At 37.3% G+C, this 16,306-nt stretch overlaps 1 protein-coding gene across 6 annotated transcripts in view; it reads left to right on the top strand.

Annotated features, from left to right (window-relative positions):
• CPEB3 (cytoplasmic polyadenylation element binding protein 3) overlaps positions 1-16,306 on the top strand; it is a 179,833-nt gene that overhangs the window by 104,601 nt on the left and 58,926 nt on the right. For all 6 annotated transcript variants that reach the window (XM_046652654.1, XM_046652652.1, XM_046652657.1 and 3 more), the window contains exons 5-6: positions 5,908-6,075; positions 7,781-7,870. In XM_046652654.1, the coding sequence (XP_046508610.1) occupies positions 5,908-6,075; positions 7,781-7,870 (258 nt within the window). The remainder of the gene's footprint in view (positions 1-5,907; positions 6,076-7,780; positions 7,871-16,306) is intronic.

Raw genomic sequence — 16,306 nt, 5'->3', positions numbered from 1 at the left:
TCTATGAGTGTTTTAAAGCAGGGTCAAGTGATTGGACTTACGTTTTTAAAAGAGCACTCTGGCTACTGTTTGGAGTGGAGTGAGGAGAAGTGGGTTGTCTAGTTTGAAATGATGTTAGTAGTCTAGGCAAGACATGATGGTGTTTTAGGATAGGGTCATGGCAATGGAGGTAGAAAGAAGTGAATAAATGGAAGATATATTCTGGAGGGTAGAATCAACCCACCTTAATGGCATTAGATTGAAGAATTGAATGTGGAGAGTAAATAAGGAGGAAGACTCACAAATGACGTTCAGGTTCTAGCTTGAGCAGATGGGTGAATTGTGATGCCATGTATTGAAATGAGACTGGAAAAAAAATAAGCTTAAGGTAAGTTTCAAGAGTTCATTTGTAAACACATTAAATTTGTGATGCCTAAGAGATATTCACATAGTAATGCCAAGTAAGATGTATTTTTATTTATTTATTAGGGTTTTCTATAAGATTTTTGTGTAATAGAAGGAATTCTGCTGGCCCCAGAGATTTGAAAACCCTACATCTAGTTCAAATCTCTCATTACATAAATGAAACTCTGGTAAGTGAAATGTCTTGTCCAAGGTCACAGAGTACAGCCTAAGTTGAAGCCTGACTATCTTGACTTCCCAGGCAGGTTTTTCTTAAGAGTCATGCCTCATAATCCGTTTTTTTTTTAAACCCCCATAGTGACTAATTTCTAAGCTAGTTGCAAAACTAAGATGGAAAAGGTCAGGCTTGGAATGGAAGTACTGGGCCAGAAGTGTCCTGGAACTGCTGGATTGACAGCAGAGGCATTGGTGGGAGTTCAGAGGTGAGGTCCCAGCAGCTTTGGCAGCCCAGCATGGCCAGTGGGCTTTTGTTTTCCCATCATAAGCTGCAGGAAAGGGAGCCTCCTGGGGAAGAGTTTTCTTGGGCAAGCCTTCTGTGCTTAACTAGTGCTTTGTGGGTTTCTTAGTTGGCACTGTTCTTACAAGGCTCCTTTAGCTTTAAGTCATTCAGAGATTATTTGTCCAATACGGGACCAAAAACTACATTCTGGTTATTAATTGAAAATAAATATCAGAAAACCAGATCGTTGGTGGAAGAGAAAGCCAAACAGTCAAATTGTAGCAGTTGAGAAACATTTCTCCTACTTCTGTTGAGATATTGAATATGAATATTTTATATGTAAGTATTATGAGATTCTAAAGCAGATTTATATGCTAGGTACATAAGAATGTAATTTTGGTAAGTAACATGGTTTATGTAAAAGATTTTGGTCTTGGGGAGTATTTTCATTAAAAAAAAAGAAATCCGTCAGAGAGATGCTAGTTAGTGAAGCAGGGCTTTTCATGGGACACAATTTGGGTGCAGCCTCTTAAAGTTTCAGTTTCTAGTAACACATGTCCAGGGACTAAAATTTTACTTATCTTCCCAGGGAGAATTTGTCTTGGGAGGATGGATTTATACCAACCAAATGAATGTATGAATACCAACCTTGCAAGGGACCACTGGACAAATTAGAATACCAGTGTTTTAATTTATCATGGAGATGGATGGATGGAACAGAAATACAATTTCAGTGGCTGATTATTTGTCTGCTAGTTCAAGGGTCACCTCTTCACAATAGCAAGGTACTAAATTAATAGAACAGTCCTCAGGAGCTTATAATTAGAGAATAGGGAAATAGTTTTTAGGCTATGGGAACATCAAATGAACCATTCTGTCCCACAGAGGAGTAATCCCAACAGTATGATAAAATCCTCTTGTCTCCTGTTGGTCTGTGCTGGGTAAATGCTACAAGTTCTTACTCTACACTTCTGTCTTTTAGATGCTTCCTGTAGACTTTTTGTTCCATCAGCACTTTAGGCAGTCATGTTACGGTAAGGTTGATTAGATTACAGATTTTACATTCCATTCCTGAGGATATACTTTCCTTAACTTGATGGAACTAAGATGTTTCCCAAGGCTTCATACACTTCACACAATATCAGTGGCTGCCTGCTACAGACAGATAATCTCTGTTTCAGTGGTTCTTAAACTTGAGCATAGGAATCACTGGGGAAATTTGTTGGAAGTGCAGATTTTCAAGTTTGACCCCTACAGATTCAGATTAAGTAGATCTGGAGATTGGACTCTGAGGCCTATATTCTTAGTTCTTACAGTTAGAGAAATATCACATATGTGTGAATGCTTAGTAGTTTCATTTCAAAGGGCAACTTTATTGCTAAAGTCTATGGTACTCTAAATACTAATAATAAGACAGAGGCTTGATTTCAAAACCTTGGAAAGTTTCTTCAGTACCCATAACCAATTTTTAAAACAGTACAAATTTTTACAATTAACTCTTGCTTTTATTTTCTTTGCCAAAATACTCTGGGGAAGCTGTGGTTGTGTTGGCCATGCAGAAGGAAAGTTCTCTTTGACCAGAATGTCTTGAACATCCGCTTCTTCTCTTTCTTCACTGCTCTGGTTCAAGACTTCCTCATCTCTCATCTGGAGATTTCTTCAGACTCTCACCTTGTCCACCCTCTCCCTGGGTGCAAATTGCTGGTGGAGGTGATGGTAACTATTGTCGGATTTGGGGTAGAAGGAATAACATGGTCAGCGGCATCTTAGAGAAGTCATTCTGACAGGATGGAAGATGGATTAGATGGGAATATCCGAGTCTCCAGGGTGAGTGTAGTTCACAAAAAGCTAATATTGGAATGAAATATTAAATTTGGAAAACAGGAAATTTCCCTACTGCTTTTGTAATATAGAGTATAGAATATAATCCTTGAACAAATAGAAGCAATACAAAAGGTCTCAATTTTCTAGCACGTGGTCCCATCTCTTGCTATTCCCACACTTGTGTATTGTGTTCCAGCATGTGCTTACAGCACATGTATTTGTACATACTGTTTTCCTTTTCTGGATGCTGCCTCACTTTCAACGTTTATTGGATATCTTTTATGTGCCCTTATTAGGACATGAAGATATAGTGGTGAACAAAATTAAATTGGTCCCTGTCCTAATAGAACTTACAGTTTAATGGGGTTGGGGAATGAGATACCAAATAAAAACACATACAATAATGTAATAGTAAGTGGGAAAAGCGTTAGCAAAAGTGCTATGAGTGGATAGAAAAGTGGATCTAACTTAATCTAGAAGGTCAGGAAAGTTCCACCTGAGGAAATGACTTGTCAGCTGAGACCTGAAGAATTAGTAGGAATTAACTAGGAAAGTGGGAGTTGAGAAGAGGGTGTTTGTTTTGGGTAGGGTGAGCATCTTGTCCTTAGGGCCTGAGGCAAAGAGGAATAATCAGGAAATTCAAAAGAGGTCTGTGTGATTGAAAGTTAGTGAATCAGGAAGAGGCAGCAGCTATGATGTAGGAGAGGTAGGCAGAGGCCTTACTGTTTACAGTGAGTTTTTTTTTTTTTGGCTTTATCCAAAATGGGAAGTTATTGCGGGGTTTTAAGAATAAGGGTGAGGAGTGTGGATATGTTCAGATTAATATTTGAAAATGGTGACTGGCTATTTTATGGAGACAGCATTGTAGGGGTATAAGGTGGGAATCAGTAGACTAAACAGGCTGTTGTATAAACTCATTAGACTGTGAGTTCAGGGGAGAGATGATGGTGATCTGGACCAAGATGTTAGGACTGAAGATGGGGAGAACTGAATGGATTGAAGAATTATTTTGTAGCTTGAATTTTGGTAGGACTTAGTGAGAAAGAGATTAGATGTGGACTATGAAAGAAAGGGAGATGTCAAGGATGACTCCTAGATTTCTGGATTGACTTGGGTGTAGATAATAGTCGTTTTTATTAAGATTGCAGGGAATGCTAGAGGAGCAGGTTTAGAGGAAAAGATCGAGAGCAGTTTTCAAAGTTCTTTCTCTGTGGATTCTTGTTCTTTACCTTAGAAACTCCCACAAGATTCTGCTCAAAATTGCCCTCCTGTGAAATCATGTTAAAGGTCTTTTTCCCCTCCATCTCCTATAGAACAGTAGATTGTACTCTTATGTTGTGTCACTTGGTAAAGTCTTCTCTTAATACTTCTCTCTCCATTTTATAATTATGTACGTACCTATCTCTCTCACAAGACCTGATTTCTTTGGCAGAGACTTCCAAATAACTATCTTGTTTGGTCTTCCTGGAATGTAGAAAAATATTTCTTCAAGTGTTTTCCACTGAGTTATGTATGTTAAAGTTTCCTTTATCGTAAATCCAGGATTACTTTGCTGAAGAACTTTTTCCAGACTTTTGTATCCTCATGCGGATTGTGACTCTCTGGAAAGGGTGTAAGGTGTGCAGTATTTTCCAAAATTATTTAGTTCTCCCTCCCCTCCCACCAGCTTTTGTTTTCTGAGCATCTCATGTTACTCGTGTTGAGAGTGAGAGGTGGGCGTAGGAACATTCTGTGGGAAATGCTGATCTGTGTGTGCCCCTGTCACAGAATAGGCACATAGTTCACTGAGCCTGGACTACATGAAAAGCAAATCTGACGGCCGTGGGAGAACATCTCTGGATGTGTTTGGGAAGCTCATTTTGCCTATAGTTGAGCTGCAGATGTATTTCTTTTACCCATAGTGATCAAAACAGACACCAAGGGATGAGAATTTACTGTCTATTGTTTGTTCCTGCCAGGCTAAAAAACCTAGGTGACATGAGATGACAAATTTTGTTCTGTTTCTTTGTAGCTAAGCTGAGAAGAACTGAACAAAAAATTCTTTGGTTCTTTTATTTATTAACTCCCAACATCAAAACAGTGCCTTTCTTACACCACCTGGGTTGTTCATAAAATAAACAGAGTTATATTAGTAACTATTTTTTTGTAAAAGAAATAAATGTCCAGTATTTTTCTAAAGGCTATTTATATTCTGTTTTAGAAAGTTGGCTGTAGTGACGCAGAACCTAGGTTTCAGGGAAATATCGACAGGATATAGACTAAATGGAGAAGACCCTGTTCTTTTTTTGAAGACTGTGTGAATTTATTTGGGAGGGGAATTTTTCTTTATTTCAAAAGTTAGAGTGTTCAAGACGGTTATTTTTTAGAGTGAACCTAGAGGAAAGTTTTACCAGCAGCTCAGTGACTCAAACAGGAAATATATTTGTTTTTAAACTTAGACTTTATTTTGCAATACCAGATGGCATTATTGTGTTACATTTATTAACAGACTCTGACTGCTAGTATCTTATAGTCGTGTGGAGTGGGTAGGTGCCTTTGCTCTACAAACTTTATTTGGCTATAGAGTTAACTATGAAAATAATTTTTTGAGTGATATAAAATATGGCCTAGATTAGTAGGGTAAAGATATGGTAACCACATCTACGTGTGTACTTCCACCTCTTAATTTATATATTTTCATTTACTTTCCCCACTTTTTATTATCATAGATGTTTATTTCCAAATTGGAATAGCTTGGAATGGTAAGGAAAACTTGGTCATCTTTAGTCCTGCTATCAGATAAGTTATCATCCCTTTAATATTCCCTCAACTGTCAGGGCTAATCTTTAGAACTGAACTTCTGAGGTCACCGTAAAGAGCAAATAAAAATCTGTGAATAAGGATAACTTTTCCATTTATTTTAAGAAATGCCTGGGGAAAGGAAAAGTAACTGCTGAATATTTTTAGCAGTGGTGATAGGGACTGTATGAGTAAAATGTAGTGATTTTTTAGCAACAAAAACAGCTGCAAATTTTGATGCTTCTTCCTCAGTATCAATCTCGTCTTTTCTGTGCTGTACATACCTTTACACAAAAATGATGTGATAAATTTTTCTAGACCTGGTAATCTGTAGTCACTTATTCAAAAAGCCACAGCTCAGGATACATTTTTTTGTATGCCTCACTCTTTACTTTGGCTTCTAATAAAGCATTTTTTGTCCAGGAAAATCATTTTAACTGTAGAAACTCCCGCATTTGTTTCAGGTCGATCTTCTCTCTTTCCCTTTGAAGACGCCTTCCTGGACGACAGTCATGGCGATCAGTCCTTGTCATCTGGCTTAAGTTCTCCCACTCGCTGTCAAAATGGGGAACGAGTAGAACGCTACTCTAGAAAGGTGTTTGTTGGAGGCCTTCCTCCTGATATTGATGAAGGTACTATGCATTCATTAATGACTTTATAAAGGCCAGGTTTGTTCTTTCTGTGCTCTGCCTCTCCTCTCCAAGGCAGCTTTAGGACATTCATGTCTTAGTGTGCACGAGGTGAGACTGTTTGATGGATGAGGAAGTCCTAGGTTGTGCACTTCAAGTCTGCTGTTCATACGTGTTCATACATAGCAGTCTCCCAAGAGCTTCCCATTTCCTAGTTATTAATTTGAGGATAAATTTTAAAATAATAATGAGAGCTACTATTTCTGAAACTCTTACTATAAGCCTATTATTGTGCTAAATGCTTCACATTATATTATCTCATTTAATCCCAATAGCTTTCCATACCCATAGTTGGTAAGGCATATCTTACCAACTCCATTTTATAGATGAGGAACCTGAGGATCAGATGGAAACAATTTGTCGCAGGTCATGTAGCTAAAGGTACAGTTGGAACTCGAAACCAGTCTGATTCCAGAACTTTTGCTCATGTCCATCACACATATCATCTAATATTTTAATGTAGATACCTATTAATGAAAAGCCTCCCTTGCCTTTAAAAGAATGAAGAATAATTAGAATTTTTAATATATTTTTGAGATACTCACAGTCCAAAAGTGAGTTTTCACTTGTGCCTAAAGCCAGTCGGTCAGCACATAGTATGTTGTCAATAAATATTTGCTGGATGTATGAATGAAATAAAATTGTGACAAAGTTAACTTAAGGGAAAAAACAATGTCTCTGGTTCTAGTAGGCTTTGGATTTACCAAAAAAATATCGTTAAAGCAGAATTGTTTTGCCAGCATTATTCCAGCTATGGCATTTCTCTAATTTATTATAATTTTCTTTTTTTCATGATGAGGGAAGAATAATCTCTAAAAATATTTTTATTTTAGACTTGCTGCTTGAAAGTTGTACACAGCTGGAGTCTCATTTTCCTTCAAACTATTCTTGTACTAGTGTTAATCTCATTGATCAATTGGATTTTTCTTTAAGACAAAGTTTTGATCATGGCTGAGGGAGTGGCAACTTAAGGCTTAGTAGGAGCTAAGTTATAACCTCCTGCTCTGAGTCAAAAGTCAGAAGGAAAAGATAAATTTATTGAGCTGTAACTTTTGAAACATTTTCTTTATAGCATGTGTAGTAGGTATATATGGGAAAAAGAGACCGTTGGCTTTTAACTTTTTCTTATCACCAAATAGAATTACCTACTTATTGCCCCTTCACCTCACCAAATGAATCATATCTATTTCTAAAATAATCTTAGACATTAATAAACTTAGATTAAAAATAATAATCTAAGATTAATAATCTTAGAGATCATTTCATATGAATAAAAGCACACATTAAATATTTTGAATACTTTTGCCTTTTTTCTAAAAACAGAACATTCCTATTTTTAGAGTCTGCTTTTTACTTGGCAGAAAGGTCACCTTAGCTAATGTCAGATTTTTTCTTCCAAATTCTTTATATCAAATTTATTGGCAGTGAAGGGAAATGAATTATAGTTAGAAATACATTCTGCATGATTGAAAGTGAATAACCAAATGTACCCCCCAAACAATGGTATTTCACTTAGTAGGTTTGACTTCTGTAAATTTGCTTTAGAAAGTAGCTCTCAAAACATTTTTTACATAAAAAGACACGTTTTATGCTATTCTGTTTGCAGTATTTTTTTCTCTTTTGCTAAGATTCCTTCTTTGTTTTGTAGATGAGATCACTGCCAGCTTTCGCAGGTTTGGACCTCTCGTCGTAGACTGGCCCCACAAAGCTGAAAGCAAGTCATATTTTCCTCCTAAAGGTAATGCACATAAAATGTCTCTACTGCCTGCCTGTTTCTCCAAGATGCAGTTCAATAAAAGGTAGCCTTTTAACTCCTGAAATAGCTGGTGACTTTTTTCTCTCAATTAAGAAAACATTTTTAGGTTGGTCCTCTTTTTGTGACTTACTGTTTCCATTTGGAGACTATTCCCCCAGGAGTACACTGATTGTTTCATGGCATCTCTTTTATTGACCGTGAGGTCCTGTGAATCTGTATGAATGAGGCTTGTGCTAACTTTTCATTATTTGAGAGAAAAGATCTAGAGTTTTGGGGAATGTCAGAGATGGGAGAGGAAAAGATAATTTAGAGTCAAGTTTTATTTATATCCCATAGCCCTGTGGTTTTATAGATCTTATAAACCCCAAACTTGGAAAACCTAGTGGCTGAAGAATGACATTGTATGAAACTACCTTTATCCATATCTGTATCTAAGTGACTTAGCCTGTTGAGGGGTAGAGGGCAAACTAGCAAAGGACTCTTCACATGACCTTGCTTCCCTTATTTCTGGTAGGCTTTTTTGATGTTTTACAAAACCATAAAAATATATTACTTTGTTCATAGCTTGTCATTTCTGTGGAACTTTTCTGATGATATTAACTTTTGGTATATTCCTAGATTTATATAGAAGAATGTTTTGAGTTAAAAAGGAAATTTTCTTCTTGTGTTATGTTCTGTAGATCTGTTTCAAGAGTGTCTTTTATCTCTAAAGAAATGTTTTTTGATATGTAGTATTATGTAACATTACTCACTACAAGAAGATGGAGTCAAAATACTTGTCCTTCCTATACTTTGTAAGGAATTAAATTATAGCTTAACCTGGGAAAGGCAAGTGGCTTCCTTTTATGTCTGGTTTATTAGGTTTATCTGTCACCTATACTTCTTCTCACACTCTTTATTTTATTTTTTTTTGCTGGGAAAGATTCACCCCGAGCTAACATCTGTTGCCGATCTTCCTCTTTTTTTTTCCTCCCCAAAGCCCCAATACATAGTTATATATTCCAGTTGTAGGTCCTTCTAGTTCTTCTGTGTGAGCTGCTGGCACAGCGTGGCTACTGACAGATGAGTGGTGTGGTTCTGCGCCCGGGAACTGGACCTGGGCCACCGGAACCCAACTTTAACAACTAGGCCATCAGGGCTGCCTCTCTCACTCTCTTTATAACCTATGAAAATAAGTTACTAAATAGAGGCCTGTTTGTTTACTTTTAACATTCTTCTGTTAATTCTTTACAAGAATTTTTAAAGTTAAATTAAGTTTTATATTAATCAGAAAGGATAAAAATCATCATGCTGATTATTCCAGTGAAGGAATGTGTTCACCACTTTGTGGTGCACGTATGGCACTATGTAAAGGCACATGTTCAAAACATGTTTCTAGGAGTGCTAATAATTTGTTGAATCACAGTAGTGTTATTTCAGTGAATGAGTTCACCACACTGTGCTGCATGTAATGCACTCTTGTAAAGTCACATGTATGAAAAGGTGTTCCTGAGAGCACTAGTTGCACATGTGAATCAAGACAGTGTTATTTCAATGAAAGAATGTGTCCACCACACTGTGGTGCATGTAGCAAACTCTGTAAAATGACATGTATAAAAGATATTTCTAAGAGTGCTAGTTGAAAAAAATAATCATGTCAAAAACGCTATAAAAATGATTCTTGGATAAAAGGTGTCAGATGATGGTTGTAAAAAATGAAAACAAAGATCAACATATATATATGGTCATGTCCAAAGAAACTTATCCCAAATCTACCTCTATCAGAAATAATCACTGTATATATTTTATTAAATATCCTTCTGATATCTCTTTATGAACATAGACATTTATATGAAATTTTAAATTTTACATAGATGTGATCACACTATACATGTTATACAAAACTTGCCTTTTCCCTCCAGCAATATCAATGTCTTTCTATAAGAAACCTACATTATCATTAATGACCTTATTTTGTTTAATCAATCCTATTGGTGGACATTTAAGTTGCTTTTAGCTGTTGCTTTCATGAATCATGCTTCATTGAATATCCTTGTGCCTTCATCTTTTTGCCCTTTTATAATTACCTCTTAGGGTGAACTTCCAGAAGCAAGGTGCATATTTATACAGAATGCCAAGCTACCCTTAAGGAAGATCATACACTTTTATGTTCCCACCAATAGTACCTGATTTACAAAACAGTTTTATTGAAGGTCTAGGGAAGTGACTCTTTCTTATTCATTGCCAATCTGATGGTTAAAATAACATCCTTTTATAGGCATTTTTTTTTCTCTTTACTGGCCCTTGAATTCATTTTACTTTTTTATATTGGCTTCTAATTTCTGTCTGGTATTTGTATTGGAGAAGGCACAAGAAGGGATCCCGCTTTATTTCTCCAGGTAGCATGCCAGTCCTTCCAATAGTCACTTATTGACTATTCTAATTTTTTTTTCATTGATTTGAATCATTAGAAATAGATATTGAGGGGCCCAGCCCCGTGGCCAAGTAGTTAAGTTTGTGCGCTCTGCTCCGGTGGCCCAGGGTTTCACTGGTTTGGATCCTGGGTGTGGACATGGCACTCTCACTGGGCTACACTGAGGCGGCATCCCACATGCCACAACTAGAAGGACCCACAACTAAAATATACAACTATGTACTGGGGGGCTTTGGGGAGAAAAAGAAGAAGAAAAAAGAAATAGGCATTGATTGAAAGGTCGTTTCTTCTGTTTTTCAATAGAATGCTCAAGTTCTCTGGAACTGCTCTGTCCAGTATGATAGCCACTAGCCACATGTAGCTAATGAGCACTTGAAATGTGACTAATTCGAATTGAGATATGCTGTAAGTGTAAAATATACACTGGATTTTGAAAACAATTTAAAAAAAATAAAAGATCTCTTAGTGATTTTGTTTATCTGTTAAAGTGATAGTCTTTTGGATGTATAGCATTAAATAAAATATATTAAAATTAACTTCACCTGTTTCTTTTTACCTTTTAAAATGTAGATACTGGAAAATTTTAAATTAACATATGTGATTCATATTTCTATTTGGCAGCACTCCTTTAGAACAGGGGTCAGCACACTACCTGTTTTTGTATGGCCTGTGAGCTAAGGAGAGTTTTTATATTTTTAAGGGTTGTAAAAACACACACACAAGAAGAGTATGTAACAGAGACTATATGTGGCCCTCAAGTCCCTTTGCAGAAGGTTTGTTGATTCCTGCTCTAAAATAGCCCAGAGAACTGCTCATTTAGCTTCTGGGACATCTACTAACAAAGGAGGCAGTTTATTTCAGAGGAAGTCCATGTGTTTGCAGACCTAATTCTTAAATTTTGTTCTTCTATTGGGTCAAATGCTTCCTGGCAATCTGTACCTATTGGTCAATTTTGTCCTATAATGTAAAACAAAATATCATCATTGTGACATCTATCTCTTGGTACTTAAAGGACTATCAGTTTCTCTTTCAGTCTTCTTTTTTCTAAGCTAAATATTTTCACTTCCCTTAGTCATACCTCATGTCTAATGGTTTTTGGATCACCGTTCTTCTTGTCTACCTTTTCTGTATATATTCTCACATTTACAATATCCTACTTAAATTTGTTACTCAGAATTGAAGAGAGAACATTTGGGTTGGTTTGAGCAATACAGAGTTTAGCAGCTCTATGAACTCCGTGGTTTTTGGTACCACTCCTATATAACAGCATTATAACATAGAACTATAAAACATTAGAGGTGGTGCCCTTATTTCACAGCTGAGGTTAAGTGTTGAGATGGACCAGTGAGAGCCAGGCCAAGAAGAGAATCTAGATCTCCTAATTCTGGTCCTCAGCTTTGCATCCTCGGAGAGCAGATTGCCTTTCTGGTGATTGGGGTCAGGGAGGAGAAATTATTATTATACTATTGGCTCCTGTTGTGTTTTGCTCTCAGCTAAAGTCTGAAGGTTGACCTATTTTGGGAGGACCGAAAGAAATTTGATGTTATTCCAAGATTGAAATAACTTTGGGAATCCATGCCCATTGCTTTGAATGTTGGGAACAACTAAGGAATTCACCCCAAATTGTTCTGTACCTCTTAATAATGCTCCCTTGTACTGTTTCTACTTTTCCTTAAATTCCTTAGATTTTAATTCAAGTCTGTGCCTTCTTGGTAATGCCCCTCTTGCTGATTGTACTTTTCTTTAGATCACCTCAGGTTGACCATCAGGTACAGTTTGTTTGGCTCTATGTTTTAGGCTTGTATGTAAGTAGAGAGGAATATGTGAATCATCCTCTATTGAGCCATTTGGCCTTTTTCTCGGAAAGTATACGCCTATTGAAATAAACAAAACCATTCATCCACCCCGCAGATTTACCTATACAAATATAGTGTAGGGTTCGTAAAACGATGACCATTTCAGTGGACTGTGGGGAGCTTAAAGTCAATGTAGAGAAACAGTGGCCAGGCACATGAATTGTCCCCTTAAATGTTGTTGAGCCAGCAGAGTGGGAGGTGGTGGAGACAGGGGCTCTCTCCAGGACAAAGGCCACTGAGGCATTTGATCAACCATTTGAGAATATGCAGAGTTCTCTGGATCAGTTTGCCTATGGCCTACAAGCAAATAATTGCTTATTGTTCTCCAGAGCACCACTGAGAACATGGAAATGGTAGGTAGGCATGAAAGTCAGAATGTGTGTCTTCATGATTTGGTCTCAGAGCTCATGAACTTATAGTCCTGTGGGGGAGATAAGAAATAAGTCAGATGGTCACAAAAATAAACACAATTACAAACTGTGATAATTCTGTGAAGGAAAAATAGAGAATGCAGTGAGAGACCCTAAAAAGAGGACACCAATTACAGTTGGGGATATGGAGAGACCTTCTCTGAGAAAATGACAGTTAAGCAGACCTGAAAATTGAGGAATTAGCTAGAAAGTGTAGGGAAGCAAGTTCCAAGCGGAGGAGTACCATATGGCAAAGACAGTGTGAAAGGGCTTTAGTACCTTTGAAGAAATGAAGGAAGTATGGTTGGAATGTTGTAAGGGGGAGAAAATGATGCAAAAGAAAGAGCCTTGAAGAGGTAGGAAATTTTTTTCTTCCCTAAATTGATCCAGTCCTCCAGAGAGAGTGGACGTGAAGGTATTTGTGTGGTGTTTGTCTTTGGAGTGGAAGGAGGATGGAGTTGGTCAAGTAGAAATATTAGTTTAAGATACTTTTGAAAAATAGTTGCTGATAAAATTGAAGCAAAGTCTTGCTTTGTATTTTCTCCATTTAGTTCTTGATGATGAGAAGAAATCCAAATCTAGTCAAAATATTGAGGAGAAGTTTCCTGAGATTGCATTCACATGCTTTTTAGTTTTGGAATAGTAGAGTTGAAATTGTGAATGCTGGAAAGAGAGGTTCTCCCAAATGTTAGGGCATGAACCAGATTGCACGTTCATATAGAATACTAACCAACACCATTATGTTTGTAATAGCTTGGGTGCAGGTAATTTAAAGATAGTTATTGAAAAGGGGTGGTGAGAGAACAGAATAAATGCAAACAGATGGCTTAGGTCCTGGTGCACATGATCATATAGCATTGGGAATATGAATCCATCAAATCTTTGTTACATGTTCGTCTCGGGAAGAGTCTGTATTTGGCCTTGTGGGGAATCTAGAGAAGACACCATTCTTGTTTTTGAGAAGGCTGCAGTTTCTTAGAGGAGACATGAAAACACAGATGTGAAGCATTAAGAGCATGGATTCTGGAACTAGACTTGCTGGGCTCCCCCACCTATTAGTGGTATGACCTTAGGCATGCTGTTTAACCTTGCTGTGCCTTCATTTCATCACCTGCAAAAGAAGGATAATAATAGAACCTACATCATAAAGTTGAGATAAGGATTAAAATGAGTAAATCCATGTGGAGTGCTTAAAACAGTCCCTGCATATGGTAGGTATTGTGAATGATGTTGTTATTTTTTCTTAAAATACAGATCAACTTATGGTTAATGACAAGTGAGCAAAAAATATTCTAGGCATCCAGAGGTGGAACAGATTGCTGTGGACTGTGCAAGACCTTGATCTTCAAAGCTAGGCAGGAAAAGAATAGGCAGAAATTGTAGGGTGCTGGAATTATAATTAGGATAGCTAACGTTTACCGAGGGCTTGCCCTGAGCCAGGCAATGGGTTACTATTTTCTATGCCTAGTCTCATTTAATCTTCGTAACTCCACAAAGTAGGCACCTTTAGCATTCCCATTTTATAGAGGAAGAAACAGGTTTAGAAGAGGGTAATTTGTCCAGTCATGTGTTAAATGATAGGACTTGGATTTGATCCTAAACAGGTTGACCTCAGAGCCGAAGATTCTTAAATATTGCACTCTAGTATTCTTATCTGGGAATAAGAATGGCCCAGAGCTAGGCAGCAGGCTTTGATTAAGGAAGGTTACGTGGTAGCCTGATTGCCAGGCCTAGGACTTGGGCCAAGGAACCACTGATCTAGAGTACAGGCTCTGGAGCAAGCTGCCTGGGTTGGATTCCTGTTGCACTACTTGCCACCTCTGTATCCTTGGGCTAATTATTAATCTTCTTAAATCTCTCTCTCTTTTTTTTAATCCACAAAATGGAAATAATAATCGTTTCTACTTCTAGTTTCCTATGAGGATTAAATGAGAAATGTGTGTAGAATACTTTCATAGTGCCCAGATATCATTGAAGTCTTCTTTTTTTTTTAAGCAAGAAAGAGGTTGGGTTTTTTTATTTGGTTTTAGTTTTTTAGCCACGGTCAGAAAAACTGTTTAGGAATTTTCTGTAATCCAGCTCATAGAAATAATAAGGACCCCAAAGACCTAAGATATTAACACGGAGATATTACTAGAATGGAGAGGGAAAGGGACCAGTCATTCTTAGTGATAAGGTAGATCATGATGGTGGTAGATTTGATGGCAGGGCTGTGCTAAAATTCCTTCCATTGAATGAGACTCATGGCACTATTGAATGTAGAGGAGTCAACTGAGAAAACTAGTTTGGTGTAGTGATGATTTGATTAAAGACATGTACAGTTTGGTATGTCCTCACATCTGATCTGAGAGGAAATTCCTAATGGGCAGTGGAATTGTGGTTAGGGAGTTTGGGAAAAGAGACTGGGGTTGGAGGTACCCAGTCTCTCACAAGAGTCATGTTTGTAGAGAGGAGGGAGAAGTAAATGAAAAACAGATAATAAGTAACTTTTGTTAGGAACCAGAAGGGAGAAGATGACATGGCAGTGGAGATGTGGGTGAGTGAAAGACTGGGAATATGTCTGTGGCTGTGGAGACTAAGGAAAGAAGCTTCCAGAAAGAATAGTCAACACCATCAGATATTGCAAGGTTACTGAGAAGACCTTCATGGACTAGAGATGAGTGTGGCCCACTTGTGAAGTATAGGATCACAGTAATTTCTATTGTTATCTTAATTCTAGGCCTTAATATTGTAATGAAGTAGTAAAACCAGAACAAAGCAATCTGATTTGCAGTGAACAAGTATTATTTTATAAGCAATGAGAATAATCCTGCCTGCCCAGCAGAACCAACCCGTCTTCATTTTTCTGTTTCCTTCCAATCTTTATTCATATGTATCTTTTTTTGTGGGGTTGTAATAATAGCAGAGATATAATTTTCTATTCTCCTTCCCCTTTGCCATGGTTTTAAATAATTTTCATATTTTTCAAGAGGCTGCTTAACCTATTGTTACACCGTAATTTACTTGCTTGTTGATCATTTAGGCTGTTCCAAATAATGCTTCTGTTAATATATTCTTGTATATGGCTTTTTCTTTCATATTATTTTCTTTAGGATAAATTTGCAGAAGCTTAACCAGAGTTAAAAGAAAGGAAAATCTTAATGACTCCGGATTTGATATCACATGGCTTCCCAAAGCAATTTTCTTTATGAAATTTATGCTAATTTGGACATCTGCAGCACAGTTTTTGCTTAGTTCCAAGTCAGATAAATGATAGATTGCAGTTGTAGACTTACCTTTTTGCCTGTGTGTTTGGAATATAATGGACCCCCACAGAAGCCAGGAACCACGTTGGTGTGAATCATACTTGAAACATTTAAATCTTTTCCTCCCCTGTCTTGTCTGTTGAATCTTGGATGTTCTTTGACATCATCTCCTATTATTCTCTCTCGTACCCACTCCGGCCATGCTGACTTCTTTGCTATTCCTTGAGGTCAGCTAAGGCATCTCAGGGCCTTAGTACTTCCTTTTGTTTGAAACCATCTTCCCCAGATTTCTGAATGGACTGCTCGTCTTTTCTCTTAGGCAGACCTCTACTCAAATGTCCCTTTAACAGAGGGATCTTTCCTGACTTCCTTATCTAAAATAGCAGCCCCTCTACCCTCTTGCTCTCTATCCCTCTTATCTTCACTTTATTTTTTTAATTCTCATTTTATTTTTCTTCAAAGTGCTTACCACAACCTGAGGAAATTATATGTGT

The sequence above is a fragment of the Equus quagga genome, chromosome 2 (assembly GCF_021613505.1).
Source record: "Equus quagga isolate Etosha38 chromosome 2, UCLA_HA_Equagga_1.0, whole genome shotgun sequence".
NCBI lineage: Eukaryota > Metazoa > Chordata > Mammalia > Perissodactyla > Equidae > Equus > Equus quagga.
Note: the sequence above shows the minus strand (reverse complement) of the source record. Positions and strands in the feature narration are given on the sequence as shown.